This window comes from Chionomys nivalis, chromosome 12 (genome assembly GCF_950005125.1).
Source record: "Chionomys nivalis chromosome 12, mChiNiv1.1, whole genome shotgun sequence".
Lineage (NCBI taxonomy): Eukaryota > Metazoa > Chordata > Mammalia > Rodentia > Cricetidae > Chionomys > Chionomys nivalis.
This window is the reverse complement of record NC_080097.1, coordinates 70982068-71009081: the sequence shown is the minus strand read 5'-3', so window position 1 is coordinate 71009081 and position 27014 is coordinate 70982068. Positions and strand designations below refer to the sequence as shown.

At 38.3% G+C, this 27014-nt stretch overlaps 1 protein-coding gene across 3 annotated transcripts in view; it reads left to right on the top strand.

The window, feature by feature from the left end:
* Adk (adenosine kinase) overlaps window positions 1-27014 on the top strand; it is a 390903-nt gene that overhangs the window by 248221 nt on the left and 115668 nt on the right. For all 3 annotated transcript variants that reach the window (XM_057786610.1, XM_057786612.1, XM_057786611.1), the window contains one exon: window positions 10574-10744. In XM_057786610.1, the coding sequence (XP_057642593.1) occupies window positions 10574-10744 (171 nt within the window). The remainder of the gene's footprint in view (window positions 1-10573; window positions 10745-27014) is intronic.

The window sequence follows — 27014 nt, the reverse complement described above, 5'->3', positions numbered from 1 at the left end:
AGTTTTTTAATGTTCTTTACTACAAATAGGAAAGTACACACTCTTACTTTCTTAGCCTAGTGAATTTCCTGTAGAAATTTCTCTTCAACATAATTTTTATCTAAGTTTTCAACAAGAACGACTTCCTGTTGTTGAGAATAAAATTTTATTGTCACTCAAGCACTTCTGTAGTAATGAAGCGAGCAGGCCTGCTTTTCGTCCTGCCTCGCTCCCACACGGCTAGCTTCACACCCAAAATAACAACACACAAATTGTTTTCATTTAAACACTGCCTGGCCCATTATTTCTAGCCTATTCTTGGCTAACCGTCACATCTCGACTAACCCATTTCTAATAATCTGTGTAGCACCACGAGGTGGTGTCTTACCGGGAAAGATTCAGCATGTCTGACCTGTGTCCATCTTGGGCTGGAGCTTCATCGCATCTGCCCTGGAGAGGAGCAGCATGGCGTCTGAGCTCACTTCCCTTCTTCCCAGCATTCTGTTCTGTCTACTCCACCCACCTAAGGGCTGGCCTATCAAACGGGCCAAGGCAGTTTCTTTATTAACCAATGACCATCCTCCATCAAAGCACACTCATTGTAAGTGTTATAGATTGCTACCTTTCTGCTGACCTAACAGGAGAGTGGGTTTGACAGGAATCATGACGCCTGCAAAGCTAAATATTTATTGAGTTGAGCCCTTTGTAAACAAGTATCCCTTTTATGGTCACCTGGAAAATGAAGGACAGACTCCATAGTGTAATACAGCATTTTTGCACATGAGAAAGTGTCAACAGGCATAGGCTTTGTTTCTAGGTTCCCTGGACGCCCCGTGGGATGACTCTAAGAGTTTCATCAGTGTGGACCACTGGAAGTTATATTGAAAAGTAGAGGATGCCTACTGGCTGATTGTCCTTTACACATTTTAGGGAAGTAAAGAGCGTGTTTATGTGGAGAAAGATTGCAGTAGAATAGATAAATGAAGACTGGTGAAGTTGTTGGGTCACCCCAGCATGGTGTTTTCCCTGTACTTCACCTTCCAGGCAGCTGCCTGCCGGCTATTATTTCTCAGGGCCAGCTCTCCACAAAATGCCCTCCCACTGCCCTCCAGAGTGTCACCTAATATGCAAGGTTACTTGTGCTGTTTCATACAGAGAAAATGTTTTTCCTAAATGCTCCATGAATGGCTTTAGCTTCCTCAAATAAAAATAGTTTACATTAAAGGTATTTTCTTTGGCTGGCTTAAGTTCCCAAACTGTACACAGAGACACCCCTGAACACTACAGAAAACCCTCAAGATCGCTCTGGATATTTTACATCAGTTTCAATATCAGACTTATTGCATTCCTCTGGGGTGATATCATAGTTTGAAAGGTTGATGTTTCTTTGAAAAGTAGTACTTTCTGAAATCACATCAGCAGGAAGGGAAAGGGCAGTGCTTGGTCGGAATGAAAGGCTAGAAGACTTGAGCAAGGCCCCGAAAGTTCACATATCCCATTTGCATATACTGCAGGGACTTGGAATAATTTTACTTCTTTTTTAATTAGTATGTATTTTTTTTCTAAAACTTACATCAAATTGTAAAGATGGTACTCATTATGTTGTTTGGACCTACTTGCTACAAAACAGAACTGTTAGGCATTTGCTACGATGCCATGAAAAAATAACAAACTGTAAAGGCTCTGTGAACTGAGCAAGTTTCAGATACTATGCACTAGAGAGAGTTGCCTAGCTCTAAAATGAATATAATCTTCTTAAGCATTTAAGAATACATCAGTCTTAAATTTTCATTGTTTTCAAAATAGCACTTCAGTTACAGAGGAATTCATGTTAAGTCTCAAAAAACTTGGTTGCACTGCGCTTTGTGCTACAGGACACAAATGATGCGCCCTAGCTTCTCAGGGCGGGGAAACAAATGCCAGTGCCTTATGTTAATAAGTCAGTAAAATCAGTTATCCAACTCATACTGCCTATTTTGGAAGTTCAAAGAGGAATGAATAGATCCCTTTGGGGTGAACGAAAGTTGATTTTTTTTTTTTTTATTTATACTGTCCTGGCAGTGGTGGTACAATTCTAACAGGTCTGAGTAATGAACGTTTCAAATGGAACAATGGAAGGACTCAAAAGATTTATTTTAGGAGAGACAAATCATTTTGTATGATTGAAGTCTGGACATATGTTGTGGAAACATGGAGGTTACAGCTGGTTTGCTGTGTACGCTGGAGTGCTGTTGTGGATGCTTGAGTGCTGGGTGTGAGGCATTTGGATTTAATTTACTAGGAAAAGAAGAATGATTAGGGCAATTAATCTGTCAGCAGGACATGGGATGATTGAATCAAGGAGAGGGGAGAGGCATGGAAAGCTTTTGGGATGGGAACGATGGATTTTGTTTTATGTATTTATATTTCAAAGGATCTAAGTTAAAGAGCACATTTTTGTTTACCATTAACTAAAGGCTGTAAAAAGAACTTGTCATTCCTAAGGGAGGGGCACCTTTTAATACTTTACATTTCTATGGTAATATATTAATACAATGTAAATATACTAAAATTCATACTCCAACGTCCTGCACTGTGTTACATTTCTGACTTAATTGTTGGAGTCTTGGTTTTATCATTCCAACCTAAAGATGAGATCAACCTAAAGATGACATGTTAAACTGCCCAAACCCCTATAGTTAACAAAGACACAGTTTTTAAAACTTAAAAATAAGTATACTAGGAAGTCTGGAGGGTGCTTGTACCAAAAACTCCAAGCTCAGTGAATGAGAAGGAATGAAAGGAGGGAGAGGTGCCATCTGTTTAAATTGCGGGGAAGTGACTTAGCCATCTCCTCAGGTCTCATAAAGGTACAGTCACTTGACCTGATTACAGCTCCATTTAATATTACTTTTTTCAGACTGTTCCTGATCCCTAATACTGACTTCAAGACCACAGACACTAATATGTTTGTTGATAGCTATCTTTCATTTATGTGTATTCATGAAAAATGTTTGATTGTTGTTGATTTTTTTATTTAAAAATTTTAATTAAACTGTATTTGTATGTTTGTGTGCACATAAGTTCAGGTGCCTGCAGAGACTAGTAATTCAATCCCCTGGAACTCATGTTACAGGTCCTTGTAAGCTGCCCAGTGTAGGTGCTGTGAAATGAACTCATGTCCACTGCAATAGCAGCACACACTCTTCGGTACTGAGCCATCCCCCCAGTCTCTGTAGCCTTGTTTCGTGTGTGTGTGTGTGTGTGTGTGTGTTTACATTCTACCTACAACTTCAAAGTGTGTTTCCGTTTGCTGTGCATTCTCCTTACATTTCCCCCCAAACAGAGTTCTAGGATATCTCATACTCTCTTACTTTCAGCAAAACAAAGGTAAATATTCACATATGTTAACCTCCTAAGATCCATATTCCTTTCTGCCTCTCACTTTATGTCTTTGTTTGTGTTGGTTGGTTGGTTGTTCATGTGTTTGTATTTGAAGGACTTACATATGGCAAAAGAAAATTGACTTCATTCGTGGTAGACATGGTATACTTCAAGTTTCTGGTATTTTAATCCTTGAAAAGATTTAGATATATGAGGAATAAGTGGTGGCATTTGTGCCTTCTACAGGCTGCACAGGCGGAAAGACAGAGGGCAATTATTCTCTTCTGTTCCTTCGACACATTCATTCAGTATATGGTGACAAATGTCACAGCATTCACTAGTGTGTTTGTTTTAACTTTCTTTTAGCAGTTTTGTCGCTGTTGTTCATATGAAATATTGTACATCATAATATCATAATTATAAAGGGTTTTTCTGTGTAACAGCCCTAGCTGTCCTGGAACTAACTCTTGTAGACCAGGCTGGCTTCGAACTCACAGAAATCTGCCTATCTCTGCCTCCCGAGTGCTGGGATTAAAGGCTACCACCATCTATCCTGTTTATACATTATCTTAATGGTTGTCAAAGCCAATATTCTCCTTACAACAGCAATGAACTATGGTTTGTTGTAATTTGTACTTAATCTCTCCCACCACTAGAACAAATGTATTTTACACTCTCTGGGAGATTCACAAAATAAAGGATCTACTAAGAGGAAGAAAACATGTTATCTGGGTGTTATATATGTTATTTTTTACTTCTGACTTACTCGTTCTCACAACTGTGTCCTTCAGCTGATGTCACTATGGCACTGAAAACAGGCTCTCTGTATTTTTTAAAGCAGACAACAGCGGCACATCTTGAGACAGGCATCTGCCATCTAAGTTCTTCCCTCTGTACTGCTAGTCCAGGCTTCCTGTGACTCTGTTCTTTTTTCTTTCCTTTTTTTAAGCATACAATTTTTTTGTTCCCTTCTGTTTCTGTAAATAGTGGCATATATTTACTAACGCGGCTAATCACAAATTTAGCATTTCCTGTTTTTGAGCCTTAAGCAAGAAGAAATATAGACTTACCCTTAACTATTTATCTGCTCTTAAGTCTTATTAATTGAATTAATATTCTCAGTATTTATACATATCTTCTGATTGTATAAGTATTTATTTCACTAGAACAAAATCTACTTTTAATGTTTTTAATCTCAAGCATAATTATCTCCAATTTTTAAAATAAATTATTAGCAATATGTAAATCTCCATGCCTAGGTTTCACCATTTCTGCTCTTCGTGCATTCCCTTCTCATCATTTCTTTTTTTAAATAAAAAGAAAAGGTTAATTTTTACATTGTGTTTACTTTGCTCACATGCGTGTTAGTACACCACGTGCCTGCCTGATGCTCATGAAGCCTCAGCTCTCCTGGAACTGGAACTGCTGACGTTTGTGAGCTACCATGTGAGCACTGGGAATTGAACTAGGGCTCTTCAGAAACCTCTGAGCCACCTCTCCAGCCCCATCATCATTTCTTTTTAAGTTTTTCGAGACAGGGTTTCTCTGTGGTTTTGGAGCCTGTCCTGGAACTAGCTCTTGTAGACCAGGCTGGTCTCAAACTCACAGAGATCCACCTGCCTCTGCCTCCCAAGTGCTGGGATTAAAGGCGTGTGCCACCACCGCCCAGCCATCATTTCTTTATTTTACCATAGATGTAATGTAGTTTCTAATGTCTGCAGTTCTAGCACTCAGGAGGCTGAAGCAGGAGGTTTAGGAGCACAAATTCACTATTTGCTTCACAGAAAGTTCAAGCCAGCCTTGGCTAAGTGAGGCCTTTTCAGAAACAAAGTATAGATGTACAGGGAATGACCATGACTCTAACTAAATGGTGGGTACTACAAACAGGTGGGAAGGAGGCCTTTGTTTATGTTAATATAAAACTCCCTAAACAGGGCAGAAACAGACAGTACTATTTTATACTGTCCAGCATAAAATGGATGTGGAGGTAGTTGAGTGGGTTATCATCTTTTTGCAGCTTACACAGAAAGAGCTTGCAAGCACTGAATTTGGCAAAATGGTAAGAACTTGTAATTTAGGGTTCCCCTACCCCCATTGTCAACAATTACATAGCCATATGAATGCTACATTGATTAAAAGTTTTAAAAATACATAAAAAATCTGTAACAAAAGAAAATACCATACTTTTGAAATATGAATTTATTTCTAACTTACGAACTAAAAAAATAATTTGTTTTAGAAATATTAAAATCCTCATTTATTTTGTCCTAATCCCAGGAGAAGGGGAAACAAACAGAAGACTGGGAACACAGGTGACTCAGATTCATAAACTTTGTAAAGAACCTGAAAAATAGCTGGGCATGGAGCATTGGGAGTTTGAGACTACCCTAGGTTACATGATTACTTTTAGGCCAGTCTGCAGCTTGTCTCCCCAAAAGAAATTAATAGTAAAGTCCTGTACTGACACAGGCTCTTCTCCAACAATTAAAGAAACAATACTCAATGTTTAAGATGGTGAAAGGTGGGGCTGAGACCAAACAAGCGGTGGTAGCTCACGCCTTTAATCCCAGCACTTGGGAGGCAGAGACAGGCAGATCTCTGTGAGTTCGTAGCCAGCCAGGTCTACAAGCCCAGCCTGTTCCAGGATGGGCTCCAAAGTTACAGTGAAACCCTTCTGTTTTCTTTTCTTTCTTTGTTTTTGTTTGGTTGATATTGGTTTTTTGTTTTGCTTTGTTTTTGTGGTTTTTGAGATGGGGTTTCTATAGGTTTCTTTGAACCCTATTCTGGAACTAGCTCTTGTAGACCAGGCTGGCCTAGAATTCACGCCTGGCTCTGCCTCCCGAGTACTGGGATTAAAAGCGTGCGCCACCACTGCCCAGCTTCTGTTTTCTTTTGAATCAATAAAAACTTATACTTAATTAGTTGTCTGTGTACGCATACACATTTCATACCTTAAATTCCTAATTAAAAGCTTACATTCTTAGGTAAAATCATTTATAAAGGACCTCAAATAATGACTCTGAATTAAATACTAGTAAAGAGAAAAAATTGTTTCCCTTTCTCTTCATCTAGTTCTCATTTTTACTGTATTTCTGATACTCTACCGGAATGCCTGAGAGTGGTTAAGATTTCTAGTCATGAAGGCAAGCTTTGCTAAAATGATCTTTGCTTTTACCTAGTCTTTCACTCACATCTTCCTGGTGTTTGTTTTGTTTTCCATTGTAATGAATAAAGATAGCCCTATTATTGCTTTCTCAAACTGTAAGAGAATATACTGTGTTTTGGGTTATTTGCAGGGAGAGACATGTAGAGCTAACTGTGTAAACAGACATCATTAACTACAAAATCCTAAGACTTTGCCAGATATATAGAGTGTTTTTCTAAAGCATACATATATAGACTTTCAGCTTATTTTTATTACAAACCTGATGTGAACCAAACAGTTCTTTTTGTGGCAGTACTGTTTTTATTCTGTGTCATGCTGTAGGCTGGAACACGTGCCTTGGCAAAGGTTATAAATCTGGGGAGAAAAGTTATGGTTGGCATGCATTGTAACAGTCTTTGCAATCTAACAGAACACAAATCCAAACGTTTTTAAATTCTCAATATTTATTTTACAAAGTAAGAGAATATTTTGAAATAGAATTAAATTATACATTTCCTACTTATTTAGAAGCTAATCTTTTGCCTTTTCTTTATAAAATTAACAAAAATCAAATATGTATCCATGTTACAATACTATTATATTCTAAAGTAAAACACATACAACATACATTAGTTTGGAATCAAGCCAAATTTAGACTCTAGAGGCATACTGTTCTGTGACTTAAATTACAATCATATATATTTGAGTACAGATCAAATTTTCAGTCTGAAGTTGGTGAGAAGCCTAATTATTTGACCAGGTTACTCTTTATATAGTCCATCCTGTGGCTGGCAGGGTAATGCACAGCTGGCAGAACGCTAACTCTGGGAGGTTTCTATTTCATGCTATAACAGCTTAGAGAAAAGTAAGAGGGGGAGCTTGAAACTCTTCTCATTAAATAAAAGACTAACGCAGCAAGTCTGTGCACACTGCCACAGAGACGATGGTGTAGAAAAACGCTCCATTAGCTCAGGTAGACTGTTTCAGTGGGTGTGCCCATCATGGTCTTGGCCTCTTTGCTTATATTCTCATTCTTCCCACTTTTCAACTGGACTTTGGGAACTCAGCCCAGTGTTCCTCTGTGTGTCTCTGCATTCTGTTTCCATCAGTTGCTGAATGAAGGTTCTATGGTGATATTTAAGATAGTCATTAGTCTGACTACCAAGCAAAGCCAGTTCAGGCACCCTCTCCTCTTCCTTAGGGTCTTAGCTGGAGTCATTCCTCTGGATTCCTGGGAATTTCTAGAGCCAGGTTTCTTGCTAGCCCCATAATGGCTCCGTCAATCAAAATATCTCTTTCTTGCTCTCATCTCTGTCCTTTCTCTATCTCCACTATCCTAGTCCCTCAAATTCTCCTTCCCCCTCTGTTTTTCCTCTCTTCTTCCCCTTCTACCCTCCCTTCGCTCCACCACTCTCGTGCTCCCAATTCTGTCAGGCGATCTTGTCTATTTCCCCTTTCCAGGTGAATCTATGTATGTTTTTCTTAGGGTTCACCTTATACTTAGCTTCTCTAGGATCATAGCCATGCAGCTATGCTGGTGGCTGCAAAGCCACAGGCAAACAGCATTTTTGTGAATTCGTACCCCAAAAGTTGGGCACCACATGTAGCACAAATAAAAACTCAGAATCAGATATTGGGACTGAAGCTGAAGATCAGAAAAACAAAGCAGCCAAGCCACTAGAGAGTTCTTACCTCTACCAAGGCTCAGACAAACCAAGGGGCGATCCCGTCCTCAGCATGACTGCAGACTGCAATGCTCTCCACCAAATCTCAGACTGTGGTGAGCTCTTATCTTCTCCTATCTACCTATATACCTTTCTCTGCCCAGCCATATCACTGCTGTCTCCACCTCCCTAGTGCTGGGACTAAAGGTACGGGACTTTGTGCGAGTTCTATTTCTCTTTTTAGACAGATTAAATCTAGTGTAGCCCAGGGTGGCCTTGAGTCTTGGGGTTAAAGGTGTGTGCCACCACTCCCTGGCCTCTAATGGCTTAGCTCTGCACTGTGATCTTCAGGCAAGCTTTATTTATTAAAAACACATTAAATATCACTATACCTGTGTCTTTCCTTTCAGACAACAGTACATATGATAGAGGTGCACTTTGTTGGATTTTTGTTCATGTATTTATTTCATTTCAGTTTGATTTGTTTTAATTGTTGATATTTAAGTTGTCTGACCATAAAGATGCTCTATTTATGATATATTTAAGCTTAAAGTTATGATATTATATGTGAATGTAAATACAGATTTGGTGTTTTGCAGAAAAAGAAAGCAGAAATGCTCAGAATACAACTATCCTTAATTACTGTCCTCTGAAGCTAGATATGGTAACTCATGCCTGTTATCCAGCTCTTAAGAGGGGGAGACTACAGGGTTCCGAAGTTCCAGGCCAGCTTGAGCTGCATGGCAGACCTTGTCTCAAATAAACAGACCAAAAAGAACATCCTCTCATCCCCACTCTTTCATAAAAGAAAACCTTTTTCCCTAACCTCTGGGGCATTCTATTAGGAATAATTTTTTTATCTAGGCTCATTACATAGAAGCTATAAAACCTGAAAGATATTTCTCTGTTTTGATTTGAGAATTATCTGTAAAATGAGAGCAATAAGGAGTGTATACTCCATAGATTTTGTAATAATTGTCAGTTTGTAAACTTTTAGTCTAATGCCTGGTACAGCAGAACCAATCAGTAAACTTGAGATGATTGATTGGTATTCCTTCCCCTAATTCCCCCAGTCCTTCCAGCGCTCTGCAGTTTACTCTCAGACTAAGTGTCTGTCTAGTCAGCGGATCTTTCTGCTCAGGGCCTCTGCCTCTGTGATCCTGAGCACATAAGCACCTTCTTGAAATTCCTGGTCATATTTCTCTGCCATCTTCTCCTGGATAACTTCCTTTGTTCTCTCCTTTTCTGTCTTTCTGTCGTCTGTTCTCTTATTGGTCCATATTATCCTCTTTGGTAATTGGAACCATAGCCTTCTTCTTCTAACACATTACTCATGAGTTGAACTTTTTTATACAGATTTTGAGTAGTTTGGCCACAACTGAAGAGTAAGACCAGATATTTTTTAAATTGTTTAAATTTCATCTTTAAATTCTACTCTGCCTTTTACATATTAAACATTCTATAGGCCCCATACTCAGAACTCCAATGTGGCCTTCCTTTCCATAGCCAAATGCAGGCATTATTTGTTGTTGGTAAGTTATTGCTATCCAGTTTACCTTTCCAATCTGTGAGGCAAGCTCACTGCCCGCATTCCGTCCTCGCTTCACCTGCATGCTGCTGTCCCAGTGCATCCTGTCTATTAACTCTGCACTGACGCAGGTCCATCTTCTGCCATTGTACTTCAGCTTCTCTTTGCTCACCTCTTCCTTCCTTACCACTTCCTTTAGGTTTAACCATATCTTTGCCTTTTTTCTTCTAGAAGGCATTAATATAAGCTAAGAAGATTTTTATTATGAAAAAAATAGATAAGCAGTATCTTAAAATGTAACTTTCCTGAAATGAAGCTAATTAAAATAATTTTCTTATGTAGTCTTGGATTGTTTTCTTATTATTTGAAAATTCTAACTAAAAATTAGTATTAAAAAAATCTAGGCACTATGTAATCTCCAGACCCCTGGAGCTCTCCAGACCAGCCTTAGCTGACACAGGGAGCACTTTCTCGAGGCTATAAAATAAAATGAAAGATATTAAGTAAGCTATGTTCAACATAAACATTATTTTTAAATCGCCGACAGGATGTGGCGGTTTATAAGAAGCTAGAAGGATTTGATCTGACTCCGTTTGTATTTCTCATTCAAATATACTTCTAGAGTATTTTTCTTTCATAGGTTTCAAGAATTCTTTGGGAGTGCACATATATAATATAATATGAAATAGTGTTTCTTCTCTATAGTAACAGCGTATATGAAGCATGTAGCACTCACATGATGTTTTTATTTTCTTGCTAAATACAGCCATTTTCTGCCTGGGACTTAAAATTTGTACAGGCATTGACATTTTCTATAGATTCCTTTTATTCACACCTAGATTAACTCTGTGGAGGTATCAGTTCTAATTTTCTCTTCTTTTTTTCTTCGCCCAGGGCTTTTTTCTTACAGTGTCCCCAGAGTCAGTATTGAAAGTGGCTCGCTATGCTGCTGAGAACAACAAGGTCTTCACTCTGAATTTGTCTGCACCGTTTATTAGCCAGTTCTTCAAGGGATCCTTGATGGACGTCATGCCTTATGTTGACATCCTCTTTGGAAATGAGACGGTGAGTTGCATGAATGAATGAATGAATGAATGAATGAATGAATGAACTAGAGCCAGGTGTGGTAGTACATGCCTTTCATCCCAAAATCCATTGTAACATGAAGGGCCGGCTTGTTGGGGTATCTGTCCCATCTGGTACCCCACAGCTGAGAAGCCCCAAAGAAAATCACACAGAGGTCTACATAGGTTATAAACTGATTGGCCCATTAGCTCAGGCTTCTTATTAGCTCTTATAGCTTATATTAACTCATTATTCTGATCTATGTTAGCCATGTGGCTCAGTACCTTTCACAGCAGGGCAGATCACATGTTGCTTCTTCGGAGTCTGGGCAGGAGTGGGAGGAGTGGGCTTCCTCCTTCCTAGCATTCTCCTGTTCTCATCACCCCGCCTCTTTCTGTCTGGTTGACCCACCTATACTTCCTGCCTGGCCAATCAGCGTTTATTTAAAATATGAGTGACAGAATACAGACAGTTCTCCTGCACCAATCCATGAGGCAAAGGTAAGCACATCCTGTCTCTAAAACACAAAATGGAAAAGTAATCTAATGTTTCTGGTCTATGTGCATGTTTAGGAATGCATAAGTAAAACCCTAAATTTGGGGTCAGTGTCCTTGGTGATGGTACAAGAGTCACCTAATGTAGATTTCTCTTCTCTGTATTTTCTGTATTTTCCTACAGAATACCTTCTTAGTAAAAAATAAATTCTTAAAAGATTAAATCCTTGGTATTTAATATACATATAGTAAAATTCACCCTTCCTACTCTAGATTCCTATACTTCTGCAAATGCATTTGTGACCTGTAACTATGACCACAACCAAAATTCTCTTAAAAAAAAAAAACTTTTCTCATTTTTAAAATCTTCTGTCTGTGTATAAAGTTAGTAAATTATGAGTAAATATTGATACTATAATTTATATTAAATTTATTAGTAAGATTATTCTGGAAATATTTGTATTGTAGTTGAAAATGTTAAAATAGAATTTCATTGTAAGTATTGCAGCTTCTTTTTTTAACCAGTGATGTATTTTCTCCCATTAAAACTCAAGAGAAGCTAAAAATCCATAAAAATAAGATAGAAAAGGCTTTGACTGAGCTTTCTTGTGATGTTAGCAATATTGTTGAACTTCTGTGAACATTGGAAGTTTTTGTATAAAATGATCATCCTGCAAATTCGTTCTGGTTCTAATATTTGGTTATACTAATTGATTTTATATGTCAGTAAACTAAGTGCAATCTGCCTTAAAGAATCTTAGAAACTGACCTGGAAGTAATTTGTCATTTCACCTGCGTGAAGACTGAAGGACTGATCTGTAGAAAGAATATCAAATGTGTGAGCATGTGAAGACCAGCACCGTCGAGAGAAGATGTTCCCTTCTTTACACATTAACTGTGTTAATTATGTTTCTCATACTGCGACCAAATACCAGACCGGGAACAACTTAAGGGAGGGACGCTATTTTTCAGCTGGGTTGTGGATCACGTTCATCATGGCAGGGAGGTGTGGCATAGTTTATGGCAGTGGGAATGGTGAACAGGACTCCACACATCTCGAGATTAAGAAACAGAACAGGAGCTAGGTGGTGGTGACACACACCTTTACTCCCAGCACTCAGGAGGCAGAGGCAGGCGAATCTCTGTGAGTTTGAAAGCAGCCTGATCTACAGAGCGAGTTCCAGGACAGGCTCCAGAGCTACAGAGAAACCTGTCCTGTTTTGAAAAACAAAACAAACAAGAAAGAAGAAGGAAAAGAGGAAGAAGAGGAAAAAAAGGAAAAGAAAAAAGAAACAGAAAGTAAACGAAGTTACAGGCCCAGTTCCTCCAGCTCAGTCTTTCCTTCTTTAGGCTCCACCAAAGGACCAAACAGCCAAACAAATGAGCCTGTGGTTGACAATTCATATCCAAATAAGAACATTAAGACAATGACAAAAAATAGAGATGAAAGACTTGAAGACTTAGAGACAGCTGCTGGAGTCTCATTTGACTAAAACCTGCATTTTCCTACGTGACTGTAGTGTGTGTGCACCTGTGTTTATTCGTGTGTTTATATGATAGATTTTAAATTTTTCATTCATATTTTATGTGTCTGAGTATTTTTGCCTCTGTGTGTATGACCATACATCATGTGTGCCTGGTGTCTGTGAAGACCAGAAGATGAAGTTGGATCCCCTGGGTTTGGAGTTAAAAAGAAGGTTGTGAGCTGCCATGTGGTTGCTGGGAATTAAACTCAGGTCTTCTGGAAGAACATCCAGTGCTGTTAACCACTGAAGCAACTCCAACCCTCATGTTGTTTCCTGAAAGGTCAATGAAGTGAGTAGGAGATGTGTTGTTTTAGCCCTTTAAATAACATAGAGGACTGTGTCACCAGGATAGCATTCTGAGAGTCACTGTGGGGAAATTGACATTCACCCTTTATGGTCTGGGGAAATTAGACTGGCAGTGCATAAGTGTTCTTGACTCCAGGAAGACAAGCTAGAAACATTGTTTACAAGGAAAGTATGATTCCAAAGAGTGAGGATTCAGGAGTAGATTGAGAAAATTGAATGCTGTCAGATTTGAAAGTGGGGATTGATAGTCACAGAGACCTTAATTAGGAAGAGAATGAAGATGGAACCTTTCAGATTACAAAGGCAGCTCTTTAGTGTAAGCTTGAATTGTTAAGTCCATGAAAGGAAATGAGGGGGGAGGGAGGGGTGACCCCATGGGTCCAGGTGCTTGCCACCAAACTTGACGATCTGAGTGTGATGCCCAAAACTTACAAGGTAGAACTAAGGAACTGACTACTTCCAAGAATTGTCCTCTGATTGCCATGTGTGCAGCCTGGCATGCACATACCATAAATAAATGAGCAATCAAATGTATAAATGAAAGTTTAAAGGACAAAAGTTATGTATAAATACATCAATCAATGATTGGTGCTAAAAGTTTGGCAGACAAGAGACTTAGGGAAACAGAAAAAGAATAATCCCCAATATAACTATGTTTATAGAAAACGTTGGTGATATCAAAGTGGTCTTCACTTTTTAGAAAAGAAGTGTATAAAGTACAATACAGTCAAAACTTAAAATATTAATTGGAATTATCAAAAATTCAGTACTTTTATCGCCAACAATGACAGAACAGTCCTCTAACACATTACTAAAAATACAGATGCAGGAGGATAGCATGTCTAAGGCTAACTTGGACTACAAAGAGAGACCTTGACTAACACACACACACAAAAAATGTTTTTTGCTTCAACGAAAAACTGGAATGTGAAATGACACCCATATAATAGGAGGCAATATTTATTAATCATTCTTAATAAGGGTTGCTATCCAAATATATAACTCAGTGACAACAAAAGAACCAACAAGTAAAATAAAAAATTGTTAAAGAAACTGGGCATGATGACATGTCATCATGCTGGAGGTTGAAGCAGAGGATCAGAAGCTGAGGCCAGCCTGGGCTATGTACAGGTAGACTGTCTTCAAACACACATGCATACATATATGTACACATGGGCACACACAACAGTCAAAGGACTTAAGTAAATAGTTCTCCAACAAGAACTGTACAAATGGCCAATAAACATATGAAAAGACACTCAATATCTCTGATCATTAGAGAAACACAAGTGGACCTAAAATTAGACACCACCCTTTAATACAGTAGTGACATCCGGCCATAAGATAATTTCATTGCTCCTTCATGTGGTGATTCCCAACCATAAAATTATTTTGTTGCTACTTCATAACTAATTTTGCTACTGTTAAGAGTTATAATGTAAATATTTTTGGCGATGGTGGTTTGGCAGGGGTGTGATGCATAGGTTGAGAGCCACTGATATAGGTAAAGTGAGTTACTAAGTGATGTGATATACTTTCTTATTGTATTGCAGTAAGAAGTCTTAGCAAGGCCTCAGAATGCAACTCAGTTGGTAGAGTACTTGCCTGGCCACAGAAACCTCACAGGCCTGTACTCCAGTCAATTGGGAGGTCAAGGCAAGATTAGCAGTTCAAGGTCAGCCTGGGCTACGTGACTGCCCTCTGAAAAGACAGACACAGGAAAGAAGGCAGGAAGGAGCAAAGCTAATAGTCCAGCCATCTTCAAGTATGCAGTTCACTGGTGTTTATGTGTCCTGTAGTGCTGCACAACCTTCACACAGTCCATTCGCTGCACAACCTTCACACAGTCCACTCGCTGCACAACCCTTCACACAGTCCATTCGCTGCACAACCCTTCACACAGTCCGTTCGCCGCACAACCCTTCCAGGAACTGAGCAACTTCCAGGAACACTGAGTGACCTCCAGAGTGACTGGAAGCATGGCCCTGCCTGCACCACGAGGAGCAACCGTCTGAGCCTTGGATCCACTGACCCCTGGAAGATTGATCACCAGAGACACAGACAGCCCCAACTACACCAATCAGAAGAAAAGATGGGTAGACAGAGTAAGAACACACTCAACACCACAAAGAGCAACAAGACACTAATAAAAACTAGTGAACCTACAACAGCAAGACTTGAATAACCAAATCTAGATGAAGCAGAAGAAAATGACCTAAAAAATGACTTCAGGACAATGCTTGAGGCCCTTAAAGAGGAAATGAAAAATTCCCTCAAAGAAATGGAGGGAAAGACGAAGAAAAAAATAAAAGAAATCAACAAATCTCTTAAAGAAAACCAAGAAAAAGCTATCAAACAGGTCAAAGAAACATTTAAAGACTTGAAAACCGAAATAGAAACAATAAAATATAAACCAGGGCAAGTATAGAAATGGAAATTGTGAAAAAAAAAGATCAGGAACCACAAAGACAAGCATAAAGAGCATAATATAAGAGATGGAAGAGAGAATCTCAAGCACTGAAGATACAATAGAAGAAATAGACTCATTTGTCAAAGAAAGCATTACATCTAACAAAAGCTTAGCAGAAAATATCCAGGAAATATGGGACACTATGAAAAGACCAAATCTAAGAATAATAGGTATAGAAGCGGGAGAAGTCCAATTCGAAAGCACAGAAAAGAACTAATACCCATAACTCCTCAAATTGCTCCACACAATAGAAACAGAAAGAATATTACCAAATTCTTTTTATGAGGCTACAATTATCCTGATACCCAAGCCACATAAAGACTTTACTAAGAAAGAGAGTTGTTTCACTTATGAACATGGATGCACAAATACTCAATAAAATACTGGCAAACCAAATCCAAGAACCATCATAAAAGTCTTCCACCATGATCAAGTTGGCTTCATTCCAGAGATGCAGGGATGGTTCAACATATGAAAAATTGTCAATGTAATCCACTATATAAACAAACTGGAGGGGCTGGAGAGATGGCTCAGAGGTTAAGAGCACTGCCTGCTCTTCCAAAGGTCCTGAGTTCAATTCCCAGCAACCACATGGTGGCTCACAGCCATCTATAGTGAGATCTGGTGCCCTCTTCTGGCATGCGAGCATACATGGAAGGAATGTTGTATATATAATAAATAAATCTTTAAAAAATAAAATAAAATAAACAAACTGGAAAAAAAAAGGCCACATGATCATTTCATTAGATGCCGGAAAAGCCTTCAACAAAATACAACATCCCTTCATGATAAAGGTCTTGGAGAGAACTGGGATACAAGGAACATATCTAAACATAATAAAGGCAATATACAGCAAGCAAACAGCCAACATCAAACTAAATGGAGAGAAACTCCCAGTGATCCCACTGAAATCAGGAACAAGACAAGGTTGTCCACTCTCTCCATATCTATATATCTCCATATCTATATATCTCCATATCTATATATCTATATATATATAGTTCTTGAGGTCCTAGCTAGAGCAATAAGACAACAAAAGTAGATCAAGGGGTTAAAAATCAGGAAAAAAGTCAAACTGTCACTACTTACTGATGATATGTTAGTTTACATAAGTGATCCCAAAAATTCTACCAAGGAACTTCTACAACTTTAAACACCTTCAGTAATGTAGCTGGATACAAGATTAATTCAAAAAAGTCAGTAGCCCTCATACACAGATGATAAGTGGGCTGAGAAAGATATCAGAGAAACATCATCCTTCACAATAGCTACAAATAGCATAAAATATCTCAAAGTAACTCTAACCAGGCAAGTGGAAAACTTGTATGACAAGAATTTTAAGTCTTTGAAGAAAAAATTGAAGAAGACACCAGAAAGTGGAAAGATATCCCATTTTCTTGGGTAGGCAAAATTAGCATAGTAAAAATGGCAATCTTACCAAAAGCAAGCAATGCAATGCCCATAAAAATCCCAACAAAATTCTTCACAGACCTCAAAAGAACGGTACTCAACTTTATATGGAAAAGCAAAAAACCCAGGATAGCCAAGACACAATAAAAGAACTTCTAGAGGCATCACAATCCCTGACTTCAAACTCTACTACAAAGCTACAGTACTGAAAAAAGCCTGGTATTGGCATAAAAACAAACAGGAGGACCAATGGAACCCAATAGAAGACCCAGATATCAATCCACACATCTTCAAACACCTGATCTTTGAGAAAGAGGCAAAAAGTATCAAATGGAAAAAAGAAAGCATATTTAACAAATGGTGCTGGCACAACTGAATATCAACATGAAGAAGAATGAAAATAGATCTCTATCTATCACCATACACAAAACTCAAGTCCAAATGGATCAAAGACCTCAACATAAAGCCAGCCACACTGAACCTTATAGAAGAGAAAGTGGGAAGTACACTTCAACGCATTGGCACTGGACACCACTTCCTAAATATAACCCCAGTAGCATAGACACTGAGAAAAACAACTAATAAATGGGACCTCCTGAAACTGAAAAACACAAGACAAAATGGCAGCCTACAGAATGGGAAAAAGATCTTCATCAACTGTTGTCTGGGGTTTTCTGTCCTTCCCGGTTCCTGCAGTCCCCCAAAAATCACACAGAATACAGACCATTGTCCCACACCAATCAACCCCACATCAGAAAGAGGGCTGATCTCCAAATTATACAAAGAACTCAAGAAATGGGTCATCACAAGATCAAATAATCCAATTTAAAAAAAAAGTGGAGTAAAGACCTAAACAGAGAACTCTCAACAAAGGAATCTAAGAAAGCTGAAAGACACTTAAGGAAATGCTTAACATCCTGAGCCATCAGAGAAATGAAAATCAGAACAACTCTAAGATCCCATCTTACACCTGTAAGAATGGCCAAGATCAAAAACACTGATGACAACCTATGCTGAAGAGGTTATTGGGAAAAGGGAACACTTCTGCATTGCTGGTGGGAATACAAGCTGGTATCGACATGGCAATTTCTCAGAAAATTAGGAAACAAACTACCTCAAAAGCCAATAATATCACTTTTGGGTATATAGCCAAAGGATGGTCAATTATACCACATGGACATGTGCTCAGCTATGTTCATAGCATCATTGTTTGTCATAGCCAGAACCTGGAAACAACCTAAATGCCTCTCGACCGCAAGAATGGATAAGGAAAACGTGGTTCATTTACACAATGGAGTACTATGCAGTAGTAAAAAAAAAAATGATATCTTGAAATTTTCAGGCAAATGGATGAATCTAGAAAACATCATTTTGAGTGAGGTAACCCAGGCCCAGAAAGACAAATACCATATGTACTCACCCATAAGTGTCTTTCAGACATAACGCAAAGAAAAAAAACAACCTATAATTTTCCCTTTGCTTTTGTTTTTTTTGTTTTTTTGTTTTTGGTTTTCTTATTGGTGTTGTTTGCTTTAGCCTTGGAATGTATTGTCAAAATAATATTTTGGCTACTTAGATGGCTTCTTTTTTATTCCTAACTACATTAGATTTTATTGTGTAAGCCTTGTCTATGGTTCTGAACATCATGAGTGCAAACGTTTATTTTGAAGCCTCATTCCCATCACCCCTCACCCACCTCCTTCCACATTCTTCCAGAGTTCACACCTGCGTTGTCTTGATTGTCACCATATAGCTGACGACAACCTTGAACTCCTGACTCTTCTGAATCTACCCACCAGTTCGGTAGTGCAGGGAACTGACCCTAGGGCTTCATGCTACTGGACAAGAATTCTATCTACTAAGCTACATTTCCAACTCTAAACTTGTTTCTTGATCTCAGTAATTTCTAGCTCATATTCATGTTTTCATGGAAGGCTATACACTATACATTCTCTTTATACTTAGTTTTTTTTTTCAAGATTGTCCTGAAGATCCTTCCATTAAGTCTCTCTCTCTTTTTTAGAAAAGTATAATGGTTCCCCATTGTGTGAACACACTGTAATTGATCCAGTCTCTTTCTTATATGTGAGCATTTAAGGTATTCCCAGAATTTCACAGGAAAAAAAAAAAAAACGTCTTTCACTAAATAACTGTGTGTGTGTGTATTAATAGAAGTACTATAAAAGGTATTTCTTCAGGGAAAGTTCCTAGAAATGAGAATGATGAATCAAATAACAGTGCATGCATGGCTTTCTTGAGTACCAGATTCCTCTCCAAAGGAACTGTATGTATTTTCACTCTTGAGCTGCAAATGCAAATGGAATGCCTGTTTCTGATTTCCTTTGGTTTTGGTTTTGCAATGCTGGAGATCAGAGCCAGGGCCTGGAGCGTCCTAGGCAAGAGCTCAGTCAAAGCTACATTCCTTGTTCCTCTTGTGAGGTCATTTGAATGTTTGATTATCAACCACTTATAAAGCATAGCCATCAAATATAATTCATTAGAATGGTAAAAATGTCACTTTATTTCCAAAATATTAGTTGCTGTTATGAAAATTAAACTGAATTAAGACTAATTTTTGCCCTTTCTAACCAATTCATTTCTATAATATAATAAAAATAATGCAAGAGATTAAAAAATGATCATTTCTTTCGGGCATAAACTTTAAAGACTCATTCATTTCTTCTGTGTTTATTTTATTAAAACATTGCATGGATATTTAAAAGAATCACTATCCTGTTTTCTGGCCCTCCATCTCATATGCCAATCTCCCTGTCCTTGTTCTAACCTTCTCAGCTGTGTTTGGCAAAAGTCCTCCTCTTTCCACCACGCTCCACCATGAAGTCAGCTTTGACTGTGATTCTGTTCTCTGTGCATTATACAGCTATGCTGTTTTACACCTACTTTAATTACTTGGTCATCTGTTTTCTGTGACACTGGAATATGTTCATCCATAACACTGACTTTCAGGCTTCACTGTCTAATAAGTAGTAAGGATTACTAAGCATTTAAAGGATGCATAAATGTGTTCTTCCTTTTTTGGAACATTTTAAACTTTCTCAAATTTTAAAAACACTTGTTTTTAAAAGTTTCTAAGATGGTTATTCTTTGTTATGCAAATGGTATTTTGGTTTTGTGTTTGCTCTTAATTTTTAAAAAATTGTGTGTGTGTGTGTGTGTGTGTGTGTGTGTGTGAGAGAGAGAGAGAGAGAGAGAGAGAGAGAGAGAGAGAGAGAGAGAGAGAGAGAGAGCATACTAAGGCATGCATGTGAAGGTTAAAGAACAACTTTGGGAATTGGTTTTTTTCTTTCCCTGTTGACTGGAATTCTGCTTTTATAAACTGCTTTAGACTGTAATGAAACCCCTGAAATAATTTAGATAGTAAAATACCAATTCTTTTTGACAGCCTTATATATTTTAAGTTTAATCTCTAAGCTTTAGATATTTATTCACTGTAAATTCATGCCTTAATTTTCCTCTCATGAAATAGGTATATATCAGATTGACCTTTGGGTGGATTCTTAAATTTGATGATGCCCTAAAGTTACTTCAGAATAGTGAGATGGTCTCTAATGAGAAAAAGTGGGAAAATGTTCATCTCTGTCATTTTTGAAGATTAAGAAATAGACACAATACTTTCCCCATTCTCTACATTGTATTGTCAGGCATTAATATGTACAAAGTATATTTGTATGTGTGACCTTTTCCTTTTTTTTTCTTTTTTTTTTTTTTTTTTTTTTTTTTTGTCTTTTACCAGGGGCCTTCCTTGCACATGCTAGGCAGGTGCTCTATACTAAGACACATCTTCATTCCCCTGGGTTTTCTTGATCATTACTTATTACAGTTTTACTGAATTTAGTCTGACAATAACTATTAAACTTTACAGATGAGGTGGTTTGAATAAGAATGGCCCTCATAGGCTCATGTGTTTGAATACTTGGTCCCAAGTTGGCTGAATTGTTTGGGAAGGATTAGGGTGTGTGGCCTTGCTAGAGGAAGTGTGTCACTAGGGGCAGGGTGATGTTTCAAAAAGCACACAGCATTCTCAGTGCGCTCTCTCTCTCTCTCTCTCTCTCTCTCTCTCTCTGTGTGTGTGTGTGTGTGTGTGTGTGTGTGTGTGTGTGTGTGTGTGCCTGGTGCTTGTGGATCTGAATGTAATTCTCATCTACCTCTCCAGAGCCATAATCTCTTGCCACCCTGCTCCCTCACAGTGAGGTCATAGACTCTAACCTTCTGGGACTGTGAGGTATCAAATTAAGTGCTTTTCTTATAAGGTGCCTTGGTCATGGTGTTTTATCATGACCATGACAATAAACAACATGTTTAAAGCTCTATCCTCCATACTACTGCCCCTGCTGAAGATTCCAGCTTAACTTTGGAGGTCCCCAGTGAACTACATTTCTGACTAAATTGGCAACAAATTTGAAGATTCCTGAGATCCCCCTCACTTTCAGGAATTTGCCAGGATATCTCAAAGAGGCAGGAAAGCAGTTTCCTACCATAACGGTTTTATTATGGAGGACCCAATTCAGGAAGAACTAAGTGAAGAGATGAATAAGACAAGTTCAGGAAGGGTCCCGAACACACAGCAAGTATTAGCTCTTTGCCCAGACCCTCCACCGCTGAGCTACATCCAGAGTTCTCTATTTGCTTTTTTAGTTAGGCTCTCACTAGATTGTCTATGTTGACCATGAACTCACACTATAGACCAGGCAGGCCTTGAAATCTTCCTGCCTCAGCCCCCAAAAAACTACAATTCTAGGTTTGTGCCAGTCACCAAACCTGACAGCATTGCTATTCTGATTTTGTTGTTTATTTAACATTCTAAAGCTTATGTGCTTTCCTTGGAAAATATCTTGAGAGTAGTATTTCTTGAGTTCTCCCATGTTGGTTACAATTTGTAACCTTATGCTTGAAACTCACTTTTGCTGAATATGAAATCCTTGCCTCTTGTTTTCTTTCTTCAACTGTTTTAAAACTATTGCTTCATATTCTCTGCTCTCAAAGTTTAATCTAATTCTCTTCCTTATAAATCATTTGCATAGATCAGGCATGTCTTTGTTTTAGTTTTGTGAATTTTAAGATTTATTTTTAATTATATTCTTGTGTGCAAGTCTGTGAGAGGTATGCACTTGTTTCTTGAGCTGGGGCTTCATACTTGAACCCAGGTTTTCATAGAACTCTGCATATCTACTTTACAAAGTACTTTTCTGTTGCTGTGATAAAACAACAGGACCAGGCAGCTATAGAAGGAGGAGTTTATTTAGGGCTTATAGTTCAAGAGTCATAACCCATGGTGGCAGAGCACAGGAAGTAAACAACACGCAGCTGGAACAGCTGCTGAGAGCATGTTAGGCATGGTGTGAGTTTTGAAATCTCAAATCCCACCCCCAGTGACACTCTTACTCCAAGAAGACCACACCTCCAAATCCTTTCCAGACAAGTTTCCAGCAAATGGCAACCAAGTATTCAAAGATAGTAGCCTATAGGATCCATTCTCATTCAAATACCTCATTGACCAATTTGGCCTCCAACCCACAAACCCTCCTGCCTCCTGTTGGAATTACAAGTATGAGCCACTAGTTATCTTTTAAACTCGTCTCGTGTGTGTGTGTGTGTGTGTGTGTGTGTGTATGCGTACACTTGTGTGTTACATTTATTTACTTAATGTACGTTATTATTTGGCCACAGTCTATTAAGTCCATAGTCTATACTATGCACAAGGTACTCAGATATACTTGAGAATGTTAGCTCTGCTAGGAACGTAGACAGGTTGAGCTTTTAAATGTTTGCTGCTCTTTCAGAGGGCTTATATTGGGCAGCTCACAACCTCCTGCAACTCCCACTACAAAGTGGGATGGCCTCTAAAAGATAATCACTTCCTTATCACATTCCCTATTAAATATCAGTCTTCACTGTGATTTTACCTCTGTATTGTAAATACAATTGTAAGCTTACACAATATAGAACTAAAATCAGGCTTAGTGGGTCCAGAAAATGTTAATAATTTTAAGAACTTCATTTCATGGCACCCTATACTAAATCTAGAAAGTCTGGTTTCTACCAAAAGTGTTTAGTCATCTCTTACCCTCTGGTTTTAGTAACTAGTGTACTTTACCTCTACAGGGCAATATGAAAAGCAGAGGACTTCCAGATTTAGCAGTTGTTCCTATATTCAGTAGTCACTTGCCTCTTGTCTCATTTGTTCTACAGTACTGAGCATGAGCTCAGAGTCTCAGGAACAATGGATTTTCTTCTTGGTTTTAATTATTTTTCCTTAGAAGGTTGTTTAAATTTTCATTCAGAAATATAACTTCCTGCCGGGCAGTGGTGGCGCATGACTTTAATCCCAGCACTCAGGAGGCAGAGGCAGGAAGATCTCTGTGAGTTCGAGGCCAGCCTGGTCTACAAAGGGAGTTCCAGGACAGGCTCCAAAGCTACAGAGAAACCCTGTCTCGAAAAACCAAAAAAAGAAAGAAAGAAATATAACTTCCTTTGTGGGTTTTATTGGTTATTTTCAAGGCCATTAAAATACTGCTAGTTTTATCTGAGTTTGATTTTTTTTTTAATTTTTTTGAGACAGGGTCTTACTATGCAGCCCAGGCTGGTCTAGAATACATGATCCTCTCACTGAAACCTCCTGAATACTACCACTGTTCCCTTCAATGAGTAATTCACTTTGAGAAGCAAGTTGTGTTTTTAATCATTCACCTTGATAGAAGTTAATATTAAATCTGAAGTTTTTTATTAATTAGGTATTATTACTCACTTGTTAAAGGTAAGAGTATATTCTTTTGAGGGTTCAATTCAAGGTTTGGTTTCTCTGTGTTGTGCTGACTGTCCTGGAACTCACTCTGTAGACCAGGCTGGCCTCAAACTCAGAGAGATCCACCTGCATCTGCCTTCCGAGCGCTGGGATTAAAGGTGTGCACCACCACTGCCCGACTGGGTAGTCTTCATTTAGTAAATAAGTCCAATTTAGATTGATAATTTGTAGAGAAATAATTTCCTAAGAGAGGTAAAACAGGTTTTCTTTCTCTGAGTATGACATTAGTACAAAAGTGACCTGCTATTTCATGCTGCTTTCCAGAAGGAAATGCTGTCAGGGGTGAATTCAATTTTCCTCCTTGGTAATCAGATGTCACATCTGTTATACTCAAGTCAGTTTATCTTTCATTCTTTGTGGAATTTAGAAATGGGCCACAAGGAATACTGCAGAATAAATTAATAGGAACTTGTGCTCATTGTGAAGAGCATCCAAGTGACTAATAATAATAATAATAATAATAATAATAATAATAATAATAATAAAAGATACAATTACTAAATATTATCCCAGCTGTGCAGCGTTTAATCTTATTTTTTAACCAGCAAGTGCAAGAAATGAGGTTTGTAAGACTGGGTTGACTTAAAATGTGGTTTTGATGTATTATTTATAGGCGGGACCTTGCCTGGTTAGAGGCCAGCCTTTGTTAGAAGTGAGGTTTGTAAGAGAGGGTTGACTTTTAGAATGTGATTTTGTTGTGTTATTTACAGGTGGGACATTGCCTGGTTAGAGGTGAGCCTTTGTTAGAAGTGGTCTCCTCTCTTTCTGTAGGTGCTCTCAAACTTGGATTAACTCAGTTTTGTTTTTTTCTTTTAAAGTATGTATAAGTGTTTTGCTGTGTGCCTGTGTGTCATTTGTGCTGCTGGTGCCCCTGGAGGCCAGAGGAGGGTGTCAGAACCCTTGGAACTAGAGTTACAGGTAGTTTGTGAGCCACCTTGTGGGTGCTGGGAGTTTAACCCAGGTCCTCTGGAAGAACAGCCGTTGGACTTCAACTCTGAGCTATCACTCAAGAATCTTTTTTGTAATGTTAAACAATGGAAGGGCTGGAGAGATGGCTCAGCGGTTAAGAGCATTGCCTGCTCTTCCAAAGGTCCTGAGTTCAATTCCCGGCAACCACATGGTGGCTCACAGCCATCTGTAATGAGGTCTGGTGCCCTCTTCTGGCCTTCAGGCATACATCAGAAAGAATATTGTATACATAATAAATAAATAAATAAATAAATAAATAAATATTTAAATAAATATTTAAATAAATATTTAAAAAAATGGAAAAATACTTTATGATCCCTATATTCAGCCCTATGTGGTTGGCTAGTTTTCCAGTTCCAGATATTCTCTCTTATTGATTGGAGCAATTTAGAGCTGTTGCTTTGGTCTCTCATGCCACCGTGGTCACTGTTGTAGATCATAGCTGGGTTGGACTGTGAGTTGCTTCCCTCCTTGTAGCTTTCATAACACCTTCTAGTACTATGAAAGCTAATTCTCAGGGAGGAGCCAGTGTGTGTGTGTGTGTGTGTGTGTGTGTGTATGAAAGCTCATACAGCAGTAACTTCCATTTGACTTGTTTTGAAAAGTCTTTCTATTATCTATCACTCTCTATATTCCCTTCCTCTACTCTGCCCTCCCCTTCCCAACTCCAGTTTAACCCTTCCAATTCCATTATTCCACCTTTAACCGTTTATACTACTGTATTTTGTCTCTCCACCCTTTAAAGTCCATCCTTCCCCACCCCCATGGACCTTGGCAAGTTTTCTGGCCTTTGTGGATATTCTAAATTAAATACATGTACGTATCTGAAGATTCAAAGCTAACTTGTACAATAGGGAAAACGTGATATTTGTCCTTCAGGGTCTGGTTTACATCACTCAGAATGATTATCTCTAGCTCCATCTATCCGAGAATGATGTAATTTTGTTTTTCTATTACTGAATAATATTCCATTGTGTAAATTGCCACATTTTGATTATCTACTCATCAGTTGGTGCATATCTAGGCTGTCTCCATTTCTTGACTCTTGTGAAAGATCAGCAATGAATGTTGATGAGCAGATATCTCTATAGTAGGATATAGAGTCCTTTGGGTATATACCCAAAAATGGTATATCTCGATCATGTGATCGATGTATTTCTAATTCTTTAAGGAATTTCCACACTGGTTTCCAAACGTCTGCACCATTTTGCACTCACACCATCAGTAAATAAGTGCCCCCCTTTTCCCACAGTCACACAGCAGTTTTTGTGTTTTGTTTTGTTTATCTCAGCCATTCAAAGTGGGGTAAGATGAAATCTCAAGGTAGTTTTAATTTGTATTTTCCTGATGGCTAAAGGTATTGAATTTTTTAAAGAATTCTTTTTAGCCATTCACATTTCATCTTTTGAGAATGCTCTGGTTAGTTCCATACCCCATTATTTAATTGGGTTGATTTTCTTGGTGTTTAGTGTGATTTTTGTTTTGTTTAGTTTTTGTTCTTGTATATTCTACACCTCTGAGAGATGTATAGATAGCAAAGGGTTTTGACCATCTGTAGGCTGCCTCCTTATTCACATGGTCCTTTGCCGTGCAGAAGCTTTATCGTTTTGTAACATCCCATTCATTAATTTCTAGTCTTAATGCCTAGTCAGGTCCTAGTCAAAAAGTCCCCTCCTTTGCCAATGAGTTAGATTAAGCATATTCTCTACTTTCTCTTTTGTCAAATTCGCGGTATCACATCTTATGTTGTCACATCAAAGTCTCTGATCTTTGAGCTGAGTCTTATGCAGAATGGGAAATAAAAATCTGGTTCCATTTTTCTACATGTAACTCTCCAGTTTGACCAGCACCATTGGTTGAAGATACTGTCTTTTCTCTAGTGTGTATTGTTGGCTATGTATGGGAATGTTGACCTCTGTGTGGGTCCAAGTTCATATGCATCAATCAATGAGTCTATGTTTATGTTTGGCAATGTTTTTAATTATTTCATTCAATCTTTTCAGGTCTTATGTTGCTAAATATTTGACTGTTTCTGCTTTTCAGTTTTACATATATAGCTGGGTAAGAAAATCTTTGTAAATAAGTCTTCATTGTAATTCTAATATTTGAATCCAGCTACTAAGTATTTCAGTGCTTAAAACAGAGCAACAAAACAAAAATTCTACAGAAGAGGATAATTAATGTTAATCTCTATGATTCTAAATATAATTAAAATGGAAATTTAGAAAAGCGGGAAATTGCTGGATAATGAGGTTACCAGATTTAGCAAACA